This window comes from Erythrolamprus reginae, chromosome 6, assembly GCF_031021105.1.
Source record: "Erythrolamprus reginae isolate rEryReg1 chromosome 6, rEryReg1.hap1, whole genome shotgun sequence".
Taxonomy (NCBI): Eukaryota; Metazoa; Chordata; class Lepidosauria; order Squamata; family Dipsadidae; genus Erythrolamprus; species Erythrolamprus reginae.
Window position 1 is genome coordinate 73,377,504 of NC_091955.1, and position 21,436 is coordinate 73,398,939.

The following is a 21,436-nucleotide window of genomic DNA, read 5'->3' on the forward strand; positions in this document are numbered from 1 at the left end:
TTTATGCCATGGATATATAACTGATAATACTATATTATAATAAAACTGGCAGCCTTTGAGATTGTGCTCTAAGAGATAGACCAGTGTTTGGTTTTTGCTCTATTGCCTAGATTTTCCCCCCTTGATGTTTGGAATGAGGTTTGCATTTTTTTATATAGAAACCACAATTCCCCAAAATAATTTGGCTAAAACCCGAACCCTTCTGGCAACAATCATTCTACCTAATCATGGAAATTGAATTCAGTTCTCTTCCAAGACATCCTTTGTGGGATCTCACCATATCTGTTACTTCCTTGTAAGAAATGTAGGATGGGAGCTGTCCTCCTTCAGCTTCTGTCTCTTTTTCCATTGTAAAAGATTATTATTATTATTATTATTATTATTATTATTATTATTATTATTAATTAGATTTGTATGCCGCCCCTCTCCGCAGACTCGGGACGGCTCACAAAAGTGATAAAAACAATATGTATTGACAAATCTAATAATTAAAAATCCAAAATAGCAATTGTCCATTTAAAAAATCTAAAAACAAGGAACCCCAATATAAAGAACATACATACAGCCATATCATGCACTAAAAGATGCAAGTACATTTGATGGGTTTTGGCCAACATGCATTGAATTCCCCTCCCTGTTTTTTTCTCTGTCTCTCTCTCTCTCCCGGTCTGAAAGCAGACAAATTATGTTATTCTGCTAGACAAGGAGTCACCTTCGGTTATGTGGCATCTCTTTTACAGCCTCTTTCCTTTCTCCCTCCCATTATGTATTTTTCCTAATGTGAAATTCAAGAGGGGAAAAAATAAAGAAACATTGCTTAGTTTCTTCCAAATGGCCTGGTATTTGAAATATGTATGAAAAATAACTAGTGAACCATAGTCCTTTCCAGTGACTTACATGGTTAAGCCAGATTTACTTAACAATTGCAATTAACAATTAACAACCATGGCAAAAATTGGCCGCAACCTATTTAACAACTGCCTTGCTTAGCAACAGAAATTCTGGTCCTAATTGTGATTGTAAATTGAGGATTACATATAAAGCCAAAAGTTATTTTATTGTTCTTTGCACTCTTTTAGTTGCAAAACCCCTTTCAAGCAATGCCCCTTTAATTCAATTTTGCTACTATTCCATTTATATAGTGGAACAATGCATCCATTTGTCCAATAGGACAACGCAGTCCTATTTTGAAATTTATGTATATAAACATTTATGTATATAACCTACCATTTTATATTGCTCAATTTTCACAGTGCTTAGGACTTCCTTTTTCTCAGCTGTTTTCTTAATAGCATTTGTTTAAATTTTGTTTGCTGAGCAATTTACTCACTGAGTTTTTTAAAAATATATTTTAATTGGTTTTGCACATAAGAATTACATAAACAAACATAAAACAGCACACAGTGCATGTGCCCATCACCCGACTGACAATACCATCACCACCACCACCACCAATAGCGGGGGGTTCAAATATTTACTAATTTATATTCTTTATTTCCTTAGCTCTACTTTGCATTTGTTATTATTAAAAGAGTGATTGGAGTTTATTTTTCACCTTTTCGTCACAAATTCTACTCAGCATATAATCTTTCACCTTATTCCATCGTACCATCAGCTTCTCCAATTTATTTTCGTCAAAATTGTTTAGTCTTATTTCCATAATTTCAAAATGAATATGATCTACCATGTACCAGTACCAATTCTGTAATGTCCATTTTATAGACTCTTTCCAACCCAATACCACTACCGCTTGAGCGCTTTCCAATGCTGCAGTTTTCATTTCTTTGAAGTCTCTTAAGTCTCTTTGTTTAATTAATATCGCTATTTCTTAATTTACTCACTGAGTATAAAGCTTAAAGCTAGTGCTCTCTCCAGTATTACAATTTAGGTTAAGCTGAAATTGTTCCCTTAAAAATGTTCATTTATACTACAAATAAAATGAAATTTATTCACTGTGTGTAAAGCTTATGCTCAGTCCAATTTTGAGTTAATTCAGATTATCCTGAGTTCAAATATTGGAGAGGGTATAAGCATCATATTTACTGAATAAATTTCATCACATTTAATATAAGTAGTGGAAACAATCATTTCCTTGGGTAAGGGAATACAGCATCTGTTTTTTTTAGCAACCCCTCCCTGTTTGGGAAACATTTGAATTCTTTGGCTCTGTTTAAGTGAGAAGAACTTGAAGGAATCTTGGCTACTGTGATTTTGTTCTCCACAGAGGGGGAAGGGAAATGACAATTTTAAGTAGAAAATCTGATAAACTTGTGAATATAGGAGTTGGCTGAAATAGAAACACTTTTTCCTGGAGGTCAAAACTGAAAATGCTTTGGAGCCAGCTTGAGATTTAAACTTTACACGCCCATTTGTACGTCTGTACCCATGGATTTTGTAGATTGTAGGACAATAAGAGCACAGATTGTCTTAATAAACTATACAATGAATGTCAGAAAACTCTGCTCTACAGCCTCCCTGAGTAAAGGAAGTCTACTGATTCATGGAGTTGTGATTATGAGCTCAAGATAAATTTCAAGCAAACTCCTCCGAGTGGTTTGATAAGAACGTAAGGAAATTAACTGCAAACTGAACTTTGAAAATTTGCAGAGGGAAGTTCTACACCAGCTGCTTCTAATGGGATGTGAGACATACAATGAAGGCGTCACACAATCCTTCTTCTAGGATTTCTTTCTACATACAATTCTAAAACTCTGGAACATGAATTAAGATATTGATTGTTCTGTCTGGGTCACTCCAGAAGCCAATACCAACCCCAAAAAGAGAAGCCAGACACACTGGTAAAAGTCAAAGGCAGTTTTATGAAATTCAAGAAAAACACAGGTAACAGAAAATGTCCTTACAAACAGGAAAATGCTGTATCTTCAGATATATTCACGAAGGCCAAACGTCCATGCAGCAATACAGAATTCTTGCTGCCAAGCCAAGGCTGTAGATAGCAGACCTACACCTCCCACGGATCTTCCAAAGCTGCTGGGCCACAAGCCAGGAACAGAGACGCCGACAGGATAACGCCACGCCAAGCTGATAACACTCCACATGGCTTAAAGGGCTTGCCTGCCTTTTAAACCCTGCTGATGAGGACCACACCCAAACCCAGCTGTTTCTACTTCAATGGTGAAAATATCTCTTTAACTGCTCCTTTCGTTGCTCTGAATGTCGCTGCCTCATGTCAATGACAGCTTGTGCGTCATCACCTAATGACTCCAAGCTACTGGGGAGAGCCCCCCCCCCGGGGCTCTCATGCTGTTCTCCTTCATCCCATTCCTGATTTTCCTCTCCCCCGTCCGACTGTTCAGCCCCCTCCTCTGCGCTGTCATCCTCCTCCGGGCATGGAGCCAGCAGAGACACAGCTGGTCCCTGAGCAGCCTCAGGCTGAATCACAACATTGATTTTGAAATGATAATTCACTAATATAGCTATAGTCTTGCCTTGGAATGTCCTTGTAATGAAATGTCAAAAAGTACAGCCTGGAAAATGTCCTCTAGCCCACCTATGCAGTTTTCTTACTTCAGAGTAGGACTTTCCACCACATCCAATCATTAGCTTAGTATATTCTGCATTATACTATTAAAGAAGTAGATACTGAATAATTATCTCCTGCTAGGGAATGCATGTTAAATTCATAGAACAGTTTAATAAAACAGTAGGCCACTTGGACAAATGACCCTGTGAATTTACATACTGTAGAGAAGGCAAAATTCCTACATAGTTTGATAAATTAGAAGGGAGGATTGTAGAAACCTTGCCAGTATGAAGTTTGTATTTCATTAGCCTGCAAGATACAGGAGTGCTGAAATTGAAAGAATCTTCTTCCCCTAGTTTTATTTCCCCCCACCCTCTATACCAGGGGTGTCAAACTCAATTTAATTGAGGGCCACATCAGGGCTGTGGTTGACCTTGGGAGGGCAAGTGGGCCTGGCCGACTGGGTGGGTGTGGCTGACTGGGAGTGGCCAACAGGGTGGGTGTGGCCATCTTGACGCCATTTCCCAAAGTGCTGGCATGTTACCTCTTTGCACTGAATAAGTCATGCTGGCAGTCTGATGTTTCTTCTTTGTCCTGGGTAGTCTGGGCCAAAGTCAAACTGGTCTGATGTTTCTTCTTCACATTGGGTAGACCGGGCCAAGTAACGTGGGCTGGCCCCTTATATTTTTCAGGATGGCCCTGTGGGCTGTATCTGACCATATTGCAGGCCAGATCTGCCTTGCTGGCCTTGACTTTGACATCCCTGCTCTATAGGGACACAGATTGTTGTGACTAAACACTAGCTTTTGCTCTGTACTGAAAATCTCAAATAAGGGGGGGTGCACAACATGATCCTTCTTCTGTTTGGGTGACCTCTTATTTGCTATTGAATAGATTGTCCCAAACAAGCTGCAGCTTATTTATTGTGAAATAGTATAGGGCAGTGATGGTGAACCTTTTTTTCCTCGGGTGCTGAAAGAGCGTGCGTGTGCGCTATTGTGCATGCGTGAGTGCCCACACCCATAATTCACTGCCTCGGGAGGGCGATAACAGCTTCCACCACCACCCGGAGACCCTCTGGAGGCCAGAAACGGCCTATTTCTCAACTTCTGGTGGGCTCAGTAGGCTTGTGTTTCTCCCTCCCTGTTGTGGTTGGCTCTGGGCCAGCTCCCGCAACTGGGAATTTGGATGTTGGTTTAGGAGAATCCTCAGGTTCCCAGAGACTTGTTTTACTGCCATCAGCTTATGACAGTGAAGATTCATTGCCAAGGTCAGACGCTGGGGGAGAAGAAAAATCAGATAGAGAGATGGATGCAGCCAGCCCATTCGTTAATGACCCCATTAGTGGGTTGGTGAATAGATGCTAGAATGCGCAGGCTCATGGCTAGAAGGGACCAACTGCACAGGTATCATCAGAGATAAGGTAGAACACCTGTGGCTGAGGCAATTAGGCTACTGGGGGTTTCTAATAAATTACCAGTGTTTCAGAGAGTGCATGTGGGAGTTTATCCGTTTGGAGAAGGATACGTCATGTCTGCATTGTTCCTGGACTTTCACAGACTTTTGGGGATATTTCACAGCTAAGTAAATCACTTGAAGAGGTGTGGCTGTGAAGCTCTCACAGCTGCTCTTATCTGCTCTGTTTGTTTTAGTCTCTCACAGCTTTCAAGGACTGTTATCTGTGTTTGAGCTAATTTGCTCAGTTTAAAGTGCGTGTGCACAGCTTTATTTTGGATAAACTGCTTTTCTGTTTACTTTACAACAGCGTGTGTGTTTGAATTTACATCCCTGACTTAATTGGGGCTTGTAATGTGAAGCCTGGCATAACACTCCACAGACTCCAAAAGCTTCCCTGGAGCTGGGGGAGTGTAAAAATGCCGTCCCCCACCCCTCCAGAGGCTCTCTGGAAGCCAAAAATGCCCTCCCAGAGCCTCTGTGCGGGCCAAAAATCAGCTGGCCAGCAAATATGTGCATGTTGGAACTGAGCTAGAGCAACAGCTTGCATGACAGCAGATATGGCACCCGTGGAGTAGAAGACCTCCCTTCCAATTCTATTATTCTGTGTTCTTATTCACTAGATTTTTATCCTGCCTTTTCATTCATTTTTATCCCATCTTGTCTTTCATCCAAAATATATTTTGTTATAATTTTGGGAATCTTCTCATTCTTTCCCATTTCTAAACACATATTTGAATCAACCACACTAATCAACCACACCATTTCTAAACACATATTTGAATCAACCACACTCCAAGAAAGATCCCAAATATTAGATATTCATTTTCATTCTAGCTTTTTATTTTCCAACTTTTCAGAATACTGTTCAAGCATATTTTGCAGCCTCTAACCATTATTCTTATTCAATTAGCAGTACGCAAGCATATTTTTTGCATAAAAATAGTTTTAGCATAATAAATATGCGATGTATGGTTCCAATGTTTATTTTATTCATAATATACATTAAATATATTGAGTTGTCCATGAAAGGCATATAAAACAAAATGTATTTTGGCTTTGATGTTTTACTAACACAATAACACATGCTTTATGTAACTGAAATATAGTATAATATATTGTGTAATTGAAAACCAGAATTAAAAGAAACATAACAGCTGTTATAAACTGCTCATGCTACTATTCTGAAACTAAGAAAAGAATAGAATGGAAAAAAAGCTTTTATTAATGTTGCATATTATTCATCAGCCGACTGCTTCTAAATTTTCTTTACAGATTGCAGACTTTGGTCTTTCAAATCTTTATCAGAAGGATAAATTTCTCCAGACTTTCTGTGGAAGTCCACTATATGCATCTCCTGAAATTGTTAATGGAAGACCTTATCGGGGACCAGAGGTAAACAGAATTCAGAAGAAAAGAAATGTTTTTTAAAAAACAGAATGAAAAATATAAAATTATTTATTGATGAATTCATTTTATATAGCTAATTTGTATAAAATTCTGGGTGTCAGGAATTTGGTGACTTTTTTTAAATAGTCCCAAAAGAAATAATCTTTGCATGCAAGATGCTTTGAAGTCTTGTTTTCATTGTTCATTGATGGATTTTCTACAGAGTACTTATGGGTTTTTTAATAATAGTAGATGGATATTTTGTTTCTTTAGTAATTTCAGCATCTTCGGGAGTCATCATATTTTACTCCTTATGTTTCTTATCTTTCTCCTTTAGGTTGACAGCTGGGCTCTTGGTGTTTTACTTTATACTCTGGTTTATGGAACAATGCCCTTTGATGGCTTTGATCACAAAAATCTGATCAGGCAGATCAGTAGTGGAGAATATCGTGAGCCAACACAGCCCTCAGGTATCAAAAGATGTGTCATAGTGCATTGACATAATAGGGGTTTCTAATGGCTTGTTTTACATCTTTTTTGATGTTTGATATGTGGCTGGATAAAATAGAAATACTGCAATACAGTATTCTCAATTTGCATCAAAGGCGATCTGGCTGCTTTTGATTTTCAAAAGGGTGTTGTGAGAAGTTTGAGGAAGATCTGTCTAAAGCAACACGTATTTCAGATGTATGATAGTTGGAAAGTATCAGCTGCCCTAGAGGGGCAAGGAAAAGGATGCTTGGCTGCATAGCTAGAGGTATAACAAGCAGGAAGAGGGAGATTATGATCCCGCTATATAGAGTGCTGGTGAGACCACATTTGGAATACTGTGTTCAGTTCTGGAGACCTCACCTACAAAAAGATATTGACAAAATTGAACGGGTCTAAAGATGGGCTACAAGAATGGTGGGAGGTTTTAAGCATAAAACGTATCAGGAAAGACTTAATGAACTCAATCTGTATAGTCTGGAGGACAGAAGGAAAAGGGGGGACATGATCGAAACATTTAACTATGTTAAAGGGTTAAATAAGGTCCAGGAGGGAAGTGTTTTTAACAGGAAAGTGAACACAAGAACAAGGGGACACAATCTGAAGTTAGTTGGGGGAAAGATCAAAAGCAACATGAGAAAATATTATTTTACTGAAAGAGTAGTAGATCCTTGGAACAAACTTCCAGCAGAGGTGGTTGATAAATCCACAGTAACTGAATTTAAACATGCCTGGGAAAAACATATATCCATCCTAAGATAAAATACAGAAAATAGTATAAGGGCAGACTAGATGGATCATGGGGTCTTTTTCTGCCATCAGTCTTCTATGTTTCTATAATTTATTTTTCCTGTGTATACTTGAAAATATGACATTGTATATGTCCATAGTCTTTCTCAGCGGAAAGAGACGAGCATTTGGTAATACAGTACAAGGAAATGGTGGGTTTCCAGAGGGTTACAAGTTAGGCAAACCTGCAAGTTACTAGATGTAGAATTGTTCGTCAAAGAATTAAAGCACCAAAACCATGTCAATACATAACCCATCTTTTCCCCAGGCACTGGGTTGGGTGGAGGATTTGATTCTCAACCTGTTTGTTAGATAGAATTTTTGTTGTTAATTTTACTGTATTTTATATGGTAAATATTTTTGTTTTGTTATATTTTTGTTTTCTTGTTTTATTTGTCCACTGAATTCTTTTGAAAAGGTGACTACATAAATAAAGACACATATATTCAACTGTAATCCAGTTGAATCTTTGTCACAATTTTAAGATTCTCTGTGATGTTTAATTTTCCCTCATTGTGTGGGTACCATAAGGATTTCATATTGTGAACGTGATTCATTCTCAATCAGTTTTCACCTCTTCGATTACAAATAGAAGCCTCTATAAAGCAGCCAGGATTTTACCAGGAATATAAAGGTTCTATTGAAAATTTTTCACCAATAACAAATTTGCCTGTTCTATGACTCATTTCAATTTATTTCCTACAGAATTGGGGTACCTAGGTTCTAATAATGTCCATGAATTATCCTGCTGCTTTGATTTGAAACTAAATTTCCAATCTTATATTTAATAATTATTGGCCAATCATCATATGAACCGGGATGGCGCAGCAGGTAGAGTGCTGTACTGCAGGCCACTGAAGCTGACTTGTAGATCTGAAGGTTAGCGGTTCAAATCTCATCACCGGCTCAAGGTTGACTCAGCCTTCCACCCTTCCGAGGTGGGTAAAATGAGGACCCGGATTATGGGGGCAATAGCCTAGCTCTGTTAAAAAAGTGCTATTGCTAACATGTTGTAAGCTGCCCTGAGTCTAAGGAGAAGGGCGGCATAAAAATCGAATGAATGAATGAATGAATGAATGAATGAATGAATGAATGAATGAATGAATGAATTATTCAGTCCCTTAGTTCTGTAATGCAGAATTCCTATGATAGAGAGTTTGAAGACAGAATGAACTGTATTACAGCTTCTCTCTTTAAATGTCGGCTGTCAGATGATTATTGCCATGGACTTCTGTTGACAGGCTAAAATGTATAACTCAGTATATTATTTGTTAATAGATGCTCGTGGCCTGATCAGATGGATGCTGATGGTGAATCCTGAGCGGAGAGCAACCATTGAAGACATTGCCAACCACTGGTGGGTTAACTGGGGCTATAAGAGTACTGTTTGTGATTGTGATGCCTTGCAAGACTCCGAGTCCCCTCTGCTGTCTAGATTCATAGACTGGCATCATCGTTCCAGTGGCTTCCAGCCAGAGACTGAGACCAAAATGAAGTGCCTTTCTAAACCAAAAGGATCCGAAGTCCATTTAGAGAGACAGAGATCCCTCAAAAAATCAAAGAAGGAAAATGACATTGCACAGTCAATCCAAGAAGGAGTTGACAACCCCTGCAAATTAAATTCCAAGAGGCCAAAAGGTATTTTGAAGAAGAGGAGCAACAGTGAACATCGGTCTCACAGTGCAGGTTTCATAGAAGGAGTAGTCAATCCAGTATTGCCTTCCACTTTCAAAAAAGAACAAGAATTGGGTAGAATGGGTATACCAATTAAGAGTGTCTTGGAAGGGGATGTAACGGGTAAATACAGCACTAAGCAGTCTTCTTTAATGCCAAAAAAGGGAATCCTCAAGAAGACTCAGCAAAGAGAATCTGGATACTACTCATCTCCCGAAAGGAGTGAATCTTCAGAACTCCTGGATCATAATCAGGAGGCAGGAAACAGTGACACATCCCCAAATATCATAGAAACTTTAAGAATAGAGTCCTACAGTCATTCCTACAGACGGAAGGGTATTTTAAAGCACAGTAGCAAGTATTCCACCACTTCTGCCCATTCAGCTTTGATCCACTCTGACAGACCGGTCACGAAAGGCATGGAGGAAGCAAGCTCGGCTCTAGATGGATTATCTCGAAGTTACAGTCGCCCTTCGAGCGTGATTAGCGATGACAGCATCCTTTCCAGTGACTCTTTTGACTTGGTGGACCTGCAAGAGAACAAACTTAAAATAAGAAGCTGTGTGTCAGCTGAGAACTTCCTCCAGATCCAAGATTTCCAAGGACTTCAAAAAAACCGCTCACGACCACAGTACCTGAAGCGTTACCGAAATCGGACAAGTGACAGTTTTTCTCTTCTTACAGACATGGATGATGTCACTCAGGTCTACAAGAAGGCTCTGGAGATCTGTAACAATCTTAATTAGCAGATGGGGGGGGGAATAGGACTGGAAAGAAAGGGTCTTGGGTACCTTTATGATGGAGTTGGCCCAATTGTCAATTAGCTGACAGTGACAACATTGTTATAAGGAGAAGCCCTTTGAAAATACGACCTCATGCTTATTATTCAAACTTAGAGTTCATGCAAATAAAATACTACCTAACGTCCAAAGAAATTATGGTAATGTATGAAGAAAAACTCTCTGGAAGATAGAAAAATAAAATCTTCCAGTGCGGTAAGTTGAAACTAAATAAAATGTAAACTGGAAAAAGGTACTTTTCATTTTTGTTAGGGAAGGTTAACTAACTAGTGGAAAAGCTGTAACTTTAAGTGTAAAAGATAATCAATAGTTACATATAATAAATAATTGGCAAATGGATTTATCAATCTCTATACTGATGAATTAAAACTTCATCTAAGTTAATGAAATTTCAATTTCAACCAAAGGAGATCCTAATTCAAAAATACACGCAAAAGGGACTGGGCTTTTTGCTAAAAGCTTTGCGGGCATACTTGCCCATCCAATTACAGTATGTTCTTTTGAAAAACATTTAGCAATTTAAGTGGGAAATACTTCATTTTTTATAGAACTTCGGTTAGCAAGAAATAGTAATGTAGTCAAAATGATGAATTGAGAGGGAAAAAAACCCATATTATTTTCTCATTAGCGGGAACTCTGGAAATCTGTGTGCTTGCATTTAAAAATAAGTTGTTTGAAGTGCCAAGAACCTTTAATAAGTTTCTTTTCACAACTTGTACATTTATGTAAGTTATAGGAACCATAAAGTTTTTCTAAAGGATAAATTATGAAACCATAAATACATTATGCAACGTGTTCTCATACTGATTTAATGAGCTGCCGAATTTAAGTTTTATTAAAGACTTTGACTTTAGTTTCTGCAGACCTCAGTTTAGGACAGATTTCCAGAGCCCTGTTAATAGACAATGGTGTGAATGGCTAGAAGAAACAAAGTTATGAGGATGACTAGAAGGAATACACCCAAAGGTGCTTTTTCAAAAGGCAGTTGGACTTTCTTGTTTTTCTTTGAAGATGTTTCGCTTCTCATCCAAGAAGCTTCTTCAGTTTTGAAAGCCTGGTTGTCTTTTGAAAAAGCACCTTTGGGACAACCCTGACTTGTATGACTGAGAATCTCCATAGACATTTAGAAAAGCAGTACAGTTTACCAGTAAGAAAAAAAATAATAGGGTAGTAGACTTCATGAGGAATTCAATTTAAAAATATATATGTATTATAGATGATATTGTTAGTTCAGTTGAATCAAATTGGAGAAAACAGGACACGATTCATGGATGTAATTCTAAAATTGCAATTTAAGGTTTCAACTCCCATAAAGGTACCGCTTGGGTTTACTGGATTATACAAATGAATGTAAGCCTTTTTTAAAAATAGGCACTATGTGGTTGATAGGCCTGGGCAATTGAGACTTCTGCCTGACTTTAGGTCACGCATATCCCAGTAAGCAGTTCAGAGTTTCAGTACAGTAACATTATTAAGGCAGTTTACACAATCAAAATGTTGCAACGCTTGGTTGAAAAAATAGGCCAACTCAAATCTAACAAGGCTGAGAGTACTTCCTTTGTTTAAACTATGCCAACTTCATTACAAAGAACATAACTTGCCCTCCCCCTTTATTTTGAAGCTCCAAAATTATAGGAATCTAGTGGGATTTCAAAACAGAGATACAGTGATACCTTGTCTTACAAACTTAATTGGTTCTGGGATGAGGTTCTTAAGGTGAAAAGTTTGTAAGATGAAACAATGTTTCCCATAGGAATCAATGGAAAAGCGATTAATGCGTGCAAGCCCAAAATTCACCCCTTTTGCCAGCCAAAGCGCCCGATTTTGCACTGCTACGATTCCCCTGAGGCTCCCCTCCATGGGAAACCCCACCTTTGGAGCTCTGTGTTTTTGTGATGCTGCGATTTCACTGAGGCTCCCCTCGCTGGGAAACCCCCCTTCTGGACTTCCGTTGCCAGCGAAGCACCTGTTTTTGCACTGCTGGGATTCCCCTGCTGGGATTTCCCTGCAGCATCACAAAAACACGGAAGTCCGGAGGTGGGGTTTTCCATGGAAGGGAGCCTCAGGGGAATCCCAGCAGCGCAAAAATGGGTGCTTCGCTGGCAACGGAAATCCGGAGGCGGGGCATCCCAGCGGGGGCGGTGGGTTTGTAAGGTGAAAATAGTTTGTAAGGAGAGGCAAAAAAATCTTAAACCCCGGGTTTGTATCTCGAAAAGTTTGTATGACGAGGCGTTTGTAAGATGAGGTATCACTGTATTAAAATATTGGAATCAGGGAACAGTATGGTTCTATAATTTTCATAATTTTGTTGAAATTATTTTGTGTTGAAACCGTCTAAACATAGAAATCAGAAGTAGGAAATATTTTTGAAAAAGTGGATGCACTTGGAATTTGGGGACTATGGTGTAGATGCTTTCAGGAGACAGCTGATGCGAGAAGGAAATTTTAATGTTCTTAAAATGAATGCCATATGATCCTGTTCAATTACAAAACATACTGTAACTGAAAGACTGGCAAGTCTCTTTGGAAGCCTTCTCGAGCTTCTCTCCACAGAATGCTGTATATTCCAGCTTAATTTTGCATTATCCCTGGACAGATGTGCACATATCCAAACATTTTTATGTTCTAAGAATGCCTTTGAAGTTTATAGAGCAGTGATAGTGAACCTATGGCATGGGTGCCATATCTGCTGGCATGTGAGCTGTTGCCCTAGCTCAGCTCCAATGTGCATATGTGTGCCGGCTAGCTGATTTTTGGCATGCACTGAGGCTCTGGGAGGGCATTTTTAGCTCCCGGGAGATGGGGGACGGTGTTTTTATCTTCCCATGGCTCCAGGGAAGCCTTTGGAGCCTGGGAGAGTGAAGCATGAGCCTACTGTGCCCACCAGAAGTTGGGAAACAGGCTGCCTCCGGCTTCCAGAGGGCCTCCGGTAGGGGGAACTGTTTTCACCCTCCCCAGGCATTGAATTATGGGTGTGAGCACTCGCACATTCCTCGGCACCGGAGGAAAAAAAGGTTCGCCATCACTACTGTAGAGATTTGCTTTGTAGAAGATAAGCTTCTACTTTTAAAAATTAAAATACTGTCTTAAAAATTGAACAGAAGGAACAGGGAACATGATGGGCACCATGACAGGTATCTGTAGACAGCATATTGCTACCATTAAAATTAGTGAATTAATTAATTTCCTTTTCCTGAATAACAGGAAGATCATTGTATTATTCCAAAACACATTGGATCAAATAATCCAAATTGGCACTAAATGCTTATAGTATCCCAATAATAGTGTCCATCTGGAGTTGCCATAGATACTGAAGAAAAATGCTTCCAAAGGTATTCTAGTAATATAGTAATTGATTGTATCCACGTACCATGTCTTTTGACTTCCAGTTCTTACATAACATTCAATCTTGCCCAGCAATTATTTTTTCTATTCTGCACTTGTACCAAATGCCAAAGTATGTACATTTTTGCTTGCTAATCGCTGTCTCAAATGAGCAATTTCAGTTTTTATTTGGCTTTGAACTGATTTACTGGTTCATCCAGCAAGTCACGATATGTTTAAAAACTTCAAATCTATAGTTCAAAGTCATCTATCTTCTCATTCAGTATCCATTTTCACAGCTGTCCATGGCCACTACAATTACAATTGTTTTAAGTATTCTGAGCATTGAGGTCACTTTCACAATTTTATATAACTTTGTAGCTGATTTCTTTCTTAATCAACCTACACTTTAGATTGCATACAGTTTGCCTTTATTTACTGAGTACAAACAACTAAAAACATCTTCACATTGATACTTTGTCTTCTTAATATTTAACATTAACTTGGAAGTCTCTCTTTTTTCCTTTTTACCTTCCTGATGAGTTCATCCAAGTCTTTTTTCCAATTTAAATTCCAAGCACCAAATATGAATCCCAGAATTATGTTTATTTAATCAGCCTCACTGGATTGACTGGTAAGAACACATGTTAAGTTATTTCCACTTTAGAAGAATACACATGTTTCAATGCACAGCTAAAAAAAGAAGAAACATAGTTCAGTAATTTGGATAAATTTTGCTTTAAGATGAAGACCCTATTTTGATTCGTGAGTAAGCCAATGTTTTCCCTTTGAGAACAAAGGACTGGTCTCAGTTGTCTTAGAGTAGAATAGTGCTAATTGCTACCTGTCTTCAGCAAGCCCGGTTCCGACATACAGTTGATAAATATTGAGACCAAAAGGGAACTCTCAACAGCTCCTGGGAAGAACTAAGAATTGTCCTCATACTTAGCTCTATGTTGTAGCCCAGGCCTGTCATCTTGTATACAAATGTGAATGACTGATTAACTTAGTGTTTCTCAACCTTTTTACCTGCAAACTTTAAGATGTGTAGACTTCTATTCCTAGAATTCGGCAAGTTGAAGTCCATACAACTTCAAAGTTGTCAAAGCTGAGAAACGCTGGTTTAACTGATTGCTGCCAAACTGGAAAAATGTTCTGTAGGGACTTACTGGCATATTATCATTCCTAGAAGAACCAAGAACTCTTGACTGCACATTGTTATTAATAGTGCTGTGTATTTTTTTTTTCCTTATTTAATTTGCAAAGAATTTTTTTCTTTTGTCTTTAAAGTTGACTTTTTTATTTGTTTTCTTTTAATTTATTGGTCTGAAAGCCATTTCAAAGGTATAATAATATATTTTGGTATAATTTAATTGGTTCTGCATTATTTTACAGCTTTTGCCAAAACATTACCTTAAGAAAATGTGTTCATTTTGCTTATTGGTTGGTTTGATTACTTTGAAGCAGAGGGAAACGCTGGATAATCACCCAAAGTGTTTGTATTTTTAATCTGATCTTGTCTTTTTTTATTAAATAAAAATTGATAAAATGTGAATGGTGTCTGTTTTCCATCTTCAGTACATCCTCTGTGAGAGATCCGATTTGCAGTAGTGTTTATAATGGTTATTTCAAGGAATCTTGTGAAATATCTAAGAATATGCACCAGAGAGTTGATGTCATCTGGACAAACAGTTTGTGCAATGCTCTAAAAATACGTGAGCATCTTTGTCATCTCACACCATTGTTTGGCAGCTCAATCTCTTACATTTCATCTTAAGATGTAGAGCACCTGGAATGACACTGAAGTTTATTCCCTAATAAACATGAAGGTTTGTGAGCGGATTCCCATTGATGGGAACTCTTGTCTCATCCTATTTCCCAATTCTTGAGTTTTACCAAGCCTCTTCTCATTCTTCCCAATAAGAGATTCAGTATCATTTAGAAAAGCAACAAGGATGATTAGGGGACCAGAGACTAAAACTTATGAATGGTTACAGGAATTGGATATGTCTAGTTTAATTAAAAGGACTGGGGAGACATGATGGCAGTGTTCCACTATCTCAGGGGTTGCCACAAAGAAGAGGGAGCAAAGCTTTTCTCCAAAGCACCTGAGGGTAGGACAAGAAGCAATGGGTGGAAACTAATTAAGGAGAGAAGGAACTTAGAACTAAGGATAAATTTCCTGACAATTAGAACAATTAATCAATGAAACAGCTTGCCTCCAGAAGTTGTGAACACTCCAACACTGGAGATTTTGTGGTGGATAACCATTTGTCTGAAGTGATGCCTAAGCAGAGGGTTGGGCTAGAAGACCTCCAAGGTCCCTTCCAATACTGTTATTATTATTTCCTACAAACCCTTTAAATCAGTGGTTCTCAATCTTGGGGTCGGGACCCCTTTGGGGGTCGAATGACCATTTCACAGGGGTCGCCTAAGACCATGGGAAAAGACAAATTTCCATTGGTGTTAGCAACTAAAGCTTCTATTCTGGCATCTCAGAACATATTTTTACAATCCAACCAATCAGGTGTTTACAGGGGGGGGTGTCCCTCTGGCCTCTTGCCAATCAGCTTAAAGATCTGTTGGAAGAATTGGCGCTAAACTTATAGTTGGGGGTCACCACAAGATGAGGAACTGTATTAAGGGGTCGCGGCATTAGAAAGGTTGAGAACCACTGCTTTAAATGTTTACAGAAGGACAAATTTGTTTGCGAAAGGCAAGGACGATGGGGGCAATCCTAATCTCCGGGGGGGAGCTGATTCCAGAGGGCTGGGGCCGCCACAGAGAAGGCTCTTCCCCTGGGCCCCGGCAAACGATTTTGTTTAGTTGACAGGACCCGGAGAAGGCCAACTTTGTGGGACCTAACCAGTCGCTGAGATTTGTGCGGCAGAAGGCGGTCCCGGAGATACCATGAAGGCTTTATAGGTCATTGTAGCCATTGTAGTATCCCACCCACAGTGATATGATCACAATTTGTCTTATGCTTAAGACAGTTTTTCTGTTGTCTTTGTCAGTGGCAATCTTCTCCAAACTCAAAGTAAAGAAACTTCCATTTAAGAAAAAATAAATAAATAGATTCTCGGGAAATGGGAATTCAAGTTAACTTAAAGGCTGTTCGTAATGTGGTTAATATTTCTAAGATTAGACAGCTGTGATGTCAAGAATGTAGGTCTTTCTCAATATGGTAACTTTCAGATGCATTGAGAACATGAAGCTATATATCCAGTAATGAGCTGCTGCCGTGGGGTGGACGGGGGACGGGACACAATGGGGTTAGTAAGTTTATGCACTATTTATTGAATACTTATTTTTTTACTGTCCTTCCTTCCCTAGTACCTTAGTATGATCCTTAATTACTTTTAAAATAGGAAATAATTAAATAGTATGTTTTTACCCACAAATGCTTTAATCATTTTCATCATTATCTAGAACTGAACTTTTACAGCAATTAAAGAAAATTGAGCTACTTGCCTAATCTGTTATCATACTGAACCTTATGAGTTCAGTACAAAACCTTAAAATGTTACTGTGCTCCTCAACAAATAATGCTGTCTATCGTTTGTCCTTTTTGTGGCTATTCAAGTAATGTGATTTAATCAATTGAAAAAGAGTCCAAGCACCTATTTGAAAACTTATCTTGGTTGGTAAGCCACTCCCACCCATTCACATGGCCGGCAAGCCACTCCTACCCGGTCACATGACCATCAAATCACCCCCACAAAATAAGCCACACCACAGTGCAGCAGTAAAAATGTTGGCAGCCCATCACTGTATATACAGTATCTATCCATAGTAGTCAGCTCAGTCTAATACATAATTCTTCAAAGTATTTGGGATGTTTGTCACATATAGTGCTCACAGTCACTCATGCCCTCATCACCTCGAAGTTCGACTACTGTAATGCTCTCTACATGGGGCTACCTTTGAAAAGTGTTTGGAAACTTCAGATCGTGCAGAATGCAGCTGCGAGAGCAATCATGGGCTTCCCAAGGCATGTTACACCAACACTCCACAGTCTGCATTGGTTGCCGATCAATTTCCGGTCACAATTCAAAGTGTTGGTTACGACCTATAAAGCCCTTCATGGCATCGGACCAGAATATCTCCGGGACCGCCTTCTGCCGCACGAATCCAAGCGACCGGTTAGTTCCCACAGAGTTGGCCTTCTTCGGGTCCCGTCGACTAAACAATGTCATTTGGCGGGACCCAGGAGAAGAGCCTTCTCTGTGGCGGCCCCGACCCTCTGGAACCAGCTCCCCCCCAGATATCAGAATTGCCCCCACCCTCCTTGCCTTTCGCAAGCTCCTTAAAACCCACCTCTGTCGTCAGGCATGGGGGAATTGAAATTTTTTCCCTTCCCCCTAGGCTTATAGAATTTATACATGGTATGCTTGTTTGTATGATTGGTCTCTTAAATTGGGGTTTTTTAAGATTGCTTTTTAATATTGGATTTGTTACATTGTTTTCTTCATTGTTGTTAGCCGCCCCGAGTCTTCGGAGAGGGGCGGCATACAAATCTAATAAATAGATAGATAGATAGATAGATAGATAGATAGATAGATAGATAGTATAATTTACATAAGCGTCTGAAGAATTCTATTTAATGAGACCACTGCTATTCCAGAAATACAGTTCCTGTGAATTTATGAGAGCATCCATGAAAGTTAAATTACTTAAGGGGTAAGAATAACTTCTGCTTTCAGTGCATTGAAAAATGCTTAAAGGAAAGAACGCTGAGTGCTTCGTTTTTTGTTTTTTATTGCAAGGAAGAAAATGAAATGACCTGGTTTCTTTCACTGTAATTATTAAATTGCTTTGACTGTAAGTTAACATCTTTCTAAGTAACACACTTTCAAAACTTAGTATTCATTCATGGTAACCTGAACTATAATTTGACTCAATTTTTGTCGCTCAAACAAATGAAAACTGCTGGATACATTTCAGTAATTTCCACAAACCTTAAGGAATTAGAACATTTTGAGAACTGAACTATCCTTTCTAAAATTGCAACAACAATTAAAAAAAAAAATAGAAAAGGCCATAGTGATTTTTCAATTAGGTCATCCATTGCAAAGGTCATGAAAAGCCTTGACCTTTCACCATAGAAATATCTCCAGCTGCATAGACATGCATATGAGATAGAAAGCTTTTTGTTCAGACCCAGCAGAGCAGAAACAAACTATTGTTTAAAGGTCATCTCCATTTGCTTTGGTTGTTGAAGAGGGACAAATTGCAAAAAATAACACATTTTGAAAAAGTTGTTGCGGATCTGGCCTGCAAAGACTGCAGAATGTTTATTTCCTTAAAAAAATGTCCTCCTGGGCTCAGATGGTAGCATGGTCTTCTAAACATTCCTCAAGTATTTGAATCGGGAGCTTGCTATAATAGAAACATGCATAGTTAAGTTAATATACCCATTAAATATCATGATTAAAGTATGTATCCTTTGTCTGAGAAGGCAGGGCTCCAAACTTCCACTTCCTCCAGATTAGCGTTTTAAAAATCTCACCTATTATGTTAGCTGTACCAGCTGCTCCTTTCTGCAGTTCATATTTTCTGTCATCACTGGTTGGTGAATTTTACAGACTGTTCCTGTTCAATCATTTTTGTCTGGCCCATCAGTTCTAACGTGAAAACTGTCTGCTGCTGAGTTTTCTGTGGTCTTCTTTGCTTCTCTCCTATTCCTTATCCCTACCTCCACCTCTCAACCCTCCCAGAAACACACGAACCAACATATCCTTGAGAAAGAAAAAATGGAGGTAGTCTTTGCTTAGCATTAGTTCAGCAAGTGTTCAATGTTACAAAAGGGATGAACGAGGGAGACTTATGACGTGTCCCATAGCTATATTATGTCAGTACAACACAGCAAACGAGATCACTATGATGGATTTCGTATTTCATCACCAGTCAGGCGCTTCCCAATTACCTAGGACTGCGTGATGTAGCGGCGAATTATGTTTGCCGATTCCAGTAAAGCTGCCTTTTGCAATTGAGAGATGGAGATTTTGTCAATTCCGATGATTTTCAAATGTCTGCTGAGATCCTTTGGCACTGCGCCCAGCGTGCCAAGTACCCATAGCTTATTATTATTATTATTATTATTATTATTATTATTATTATTATTAATTAGATTTGTATGCTGCCCGTCTCCGAAGACTCGGAGCGGCTCACAACAAGAAAACACTACAAATCCAATAGTTAAAAACAATTTAAAACCCCTTAATATAAAAAAAACAGTCATACATCTCAGACAAACCATACATAAAACGGAAACGGCCCAGAGGAATCAATTTCCCCATGCCTGATGGCAGAGGTTTTAAGGAGTTTGTGAAAGGCAAGGAAGGTGGGGGCAATCCTAATCTCTGGGGGGAGTTGATTCCAGAGGGTCGGGGCCGCCACAGAGAAGGCTCTTCCCCTGGGCCCTGCCAGACGACACTGTTTCATCGACGGGACCCAGAGAAGGCCAACTCTGTGGGATCTAACTGGTTGCTGGGATTCGTGCGGCAGAAGGCGGTCCTGAAGATATTCTGGTCTGATGCCATGAAGGGCTTTATAGGCCATTGTAGCCACTGTAGTATCCCACCCACAGTGACATGATCACAATTCACAAAACCAGCTCTCAGAACATTGTAATGTCCTGTGATTTACCTGATTGTGGTTTACCTGATTGTGATTTGTGACTTCCTGTCAGCCTACTCATGTACTTTTCTTCTCAGAATCTGGTAGTGATGATTGGCTATCACATGATGGCAGGACCCTGCAATCTCATAACTGTAAGCTGTTTGTCAAATACACAAATTTTGATCATGTGGACATTGTTCTGGTCTAGCTGATGCAAATCCACAAATCTCTTCTCAAGGCTTTGGTTTTTCAAACAAATCTTTTATTCTCTTTCAAACAAAATAGATGGCAATAGTTGTGAGATCATGCACAATAAATCTTACGATGCAAAGTCACATTCCAAGCTAACAAGCTGAAGATGCAAGGCTAAAAAGCTCTCTAAAAAGCGGAGGGGTATCTCAGTACTAAAGGCTTTGTTCAGAGTTCTTTCTAATCTAAATTAGCACAGTTTGTCATGGTTTATCAAAAGCTTACTTTTCCGGAGCTAGGAATTCACACTATATTTCAACTATGCAGTTTGTCCAAAATCATCTTTTCCTTCTGATTCTCTCTGGAAATTACATCTCACCTATTACACAATTCTAACCTGCAGATTCAGAACTTTTTCCCAAGAATTTCTTCTCTTCTTTTTGCGAATCTCCTGAACCTAGGATTTACCCATGGGCTGTTAGCTATTCCCCCATTATCTGAAGATGAACCACTTTCCATGCTAAGTTCTAAGTCATTGTCTCCTATGCTCTCTTCCCTACTGTCTTCTGATAACCTTCTTAACCCAGGATGATCCAAAACATCTGATTCCTCATCCTCAGAATCTGATACTTCCGGAGGCTGACAAGGAACACTCACAACAGACATAGGAAAACAACCCTGTGGAATTCACCCAATGGCAACCGGGAGTGTGGAACTGCTGTTATAACTTGGTGTAGACATGCGACATTACACCAAGTTATAACAGCAGTTCCACACTCCCAGTTCCACACTCCCGGTTGCCATTGGGTGAATTCCACAGGATTGTTTTCCTATGTCTGTTGTGAGTGTTCCTTGTAGCGGCTCACAACAAGAAAACAGTACAAATCCAATAGTAAAAAACAATTTTAAATCCCTTAATATAAAACCCCTTACACCGTTGTTAAGTGAGGACTACTGTATTTGGTATTTTGGGGAAGATCATGGTTTGATGCTTTAAGATGCATCATATTAAATATAAATGTAATATTGACTGTGCATAATATTACAGTAAGTTTATATTGTTTTTATCCTGAAGATGGCAATTGGAAGATGATGCACTGAATCACATACCAGACCAATCTTGTTCTCCAAATAAAAGACTTAGGAATGTATTAAAGGAAATGAGGGCTTCCCTGCTAGTTTCCTCTTAGCAATGCTGATTTACAGTAAATCTATGTCTGAA

At 39.0% G+C, this 21,436-nt stretch overlaps 1 protein-coding gene across 1 annotated transcript in view; it reads left to right on the forward strand.

Annotated features, from left to right (window-relative positions):
- Positions 1 to 10,311, forward strand: part of NUAK1 (NUAK family kinase 1) — a 76,373-nt gene extending 66,062 nt beyond the window's left edge. The window contains exons 5-7 of the mRNA XM_070756254.1: positions 6,215 to 6,334; positions 6,666 to 6,798; positions 8,885 to 10,311. Coding sequence (XP_070612355.1) covers positions 6,215 to 6,334; positions 6,666 to 6,798; positions 8,885 to 10,026 — 1,395 coding nt within the window. The 3' untranslated portion in view covers positions 10,027 to 10,311. The remainder of the gene's footprint in view (positions 1 to 6,214; positions 6,335 to 6,665; positions 6,799 to 8,884) is intronic.
- The last annotated feature ends 11,125 nt before the right edge of the window (positions 10,312 to 21,436 follow it).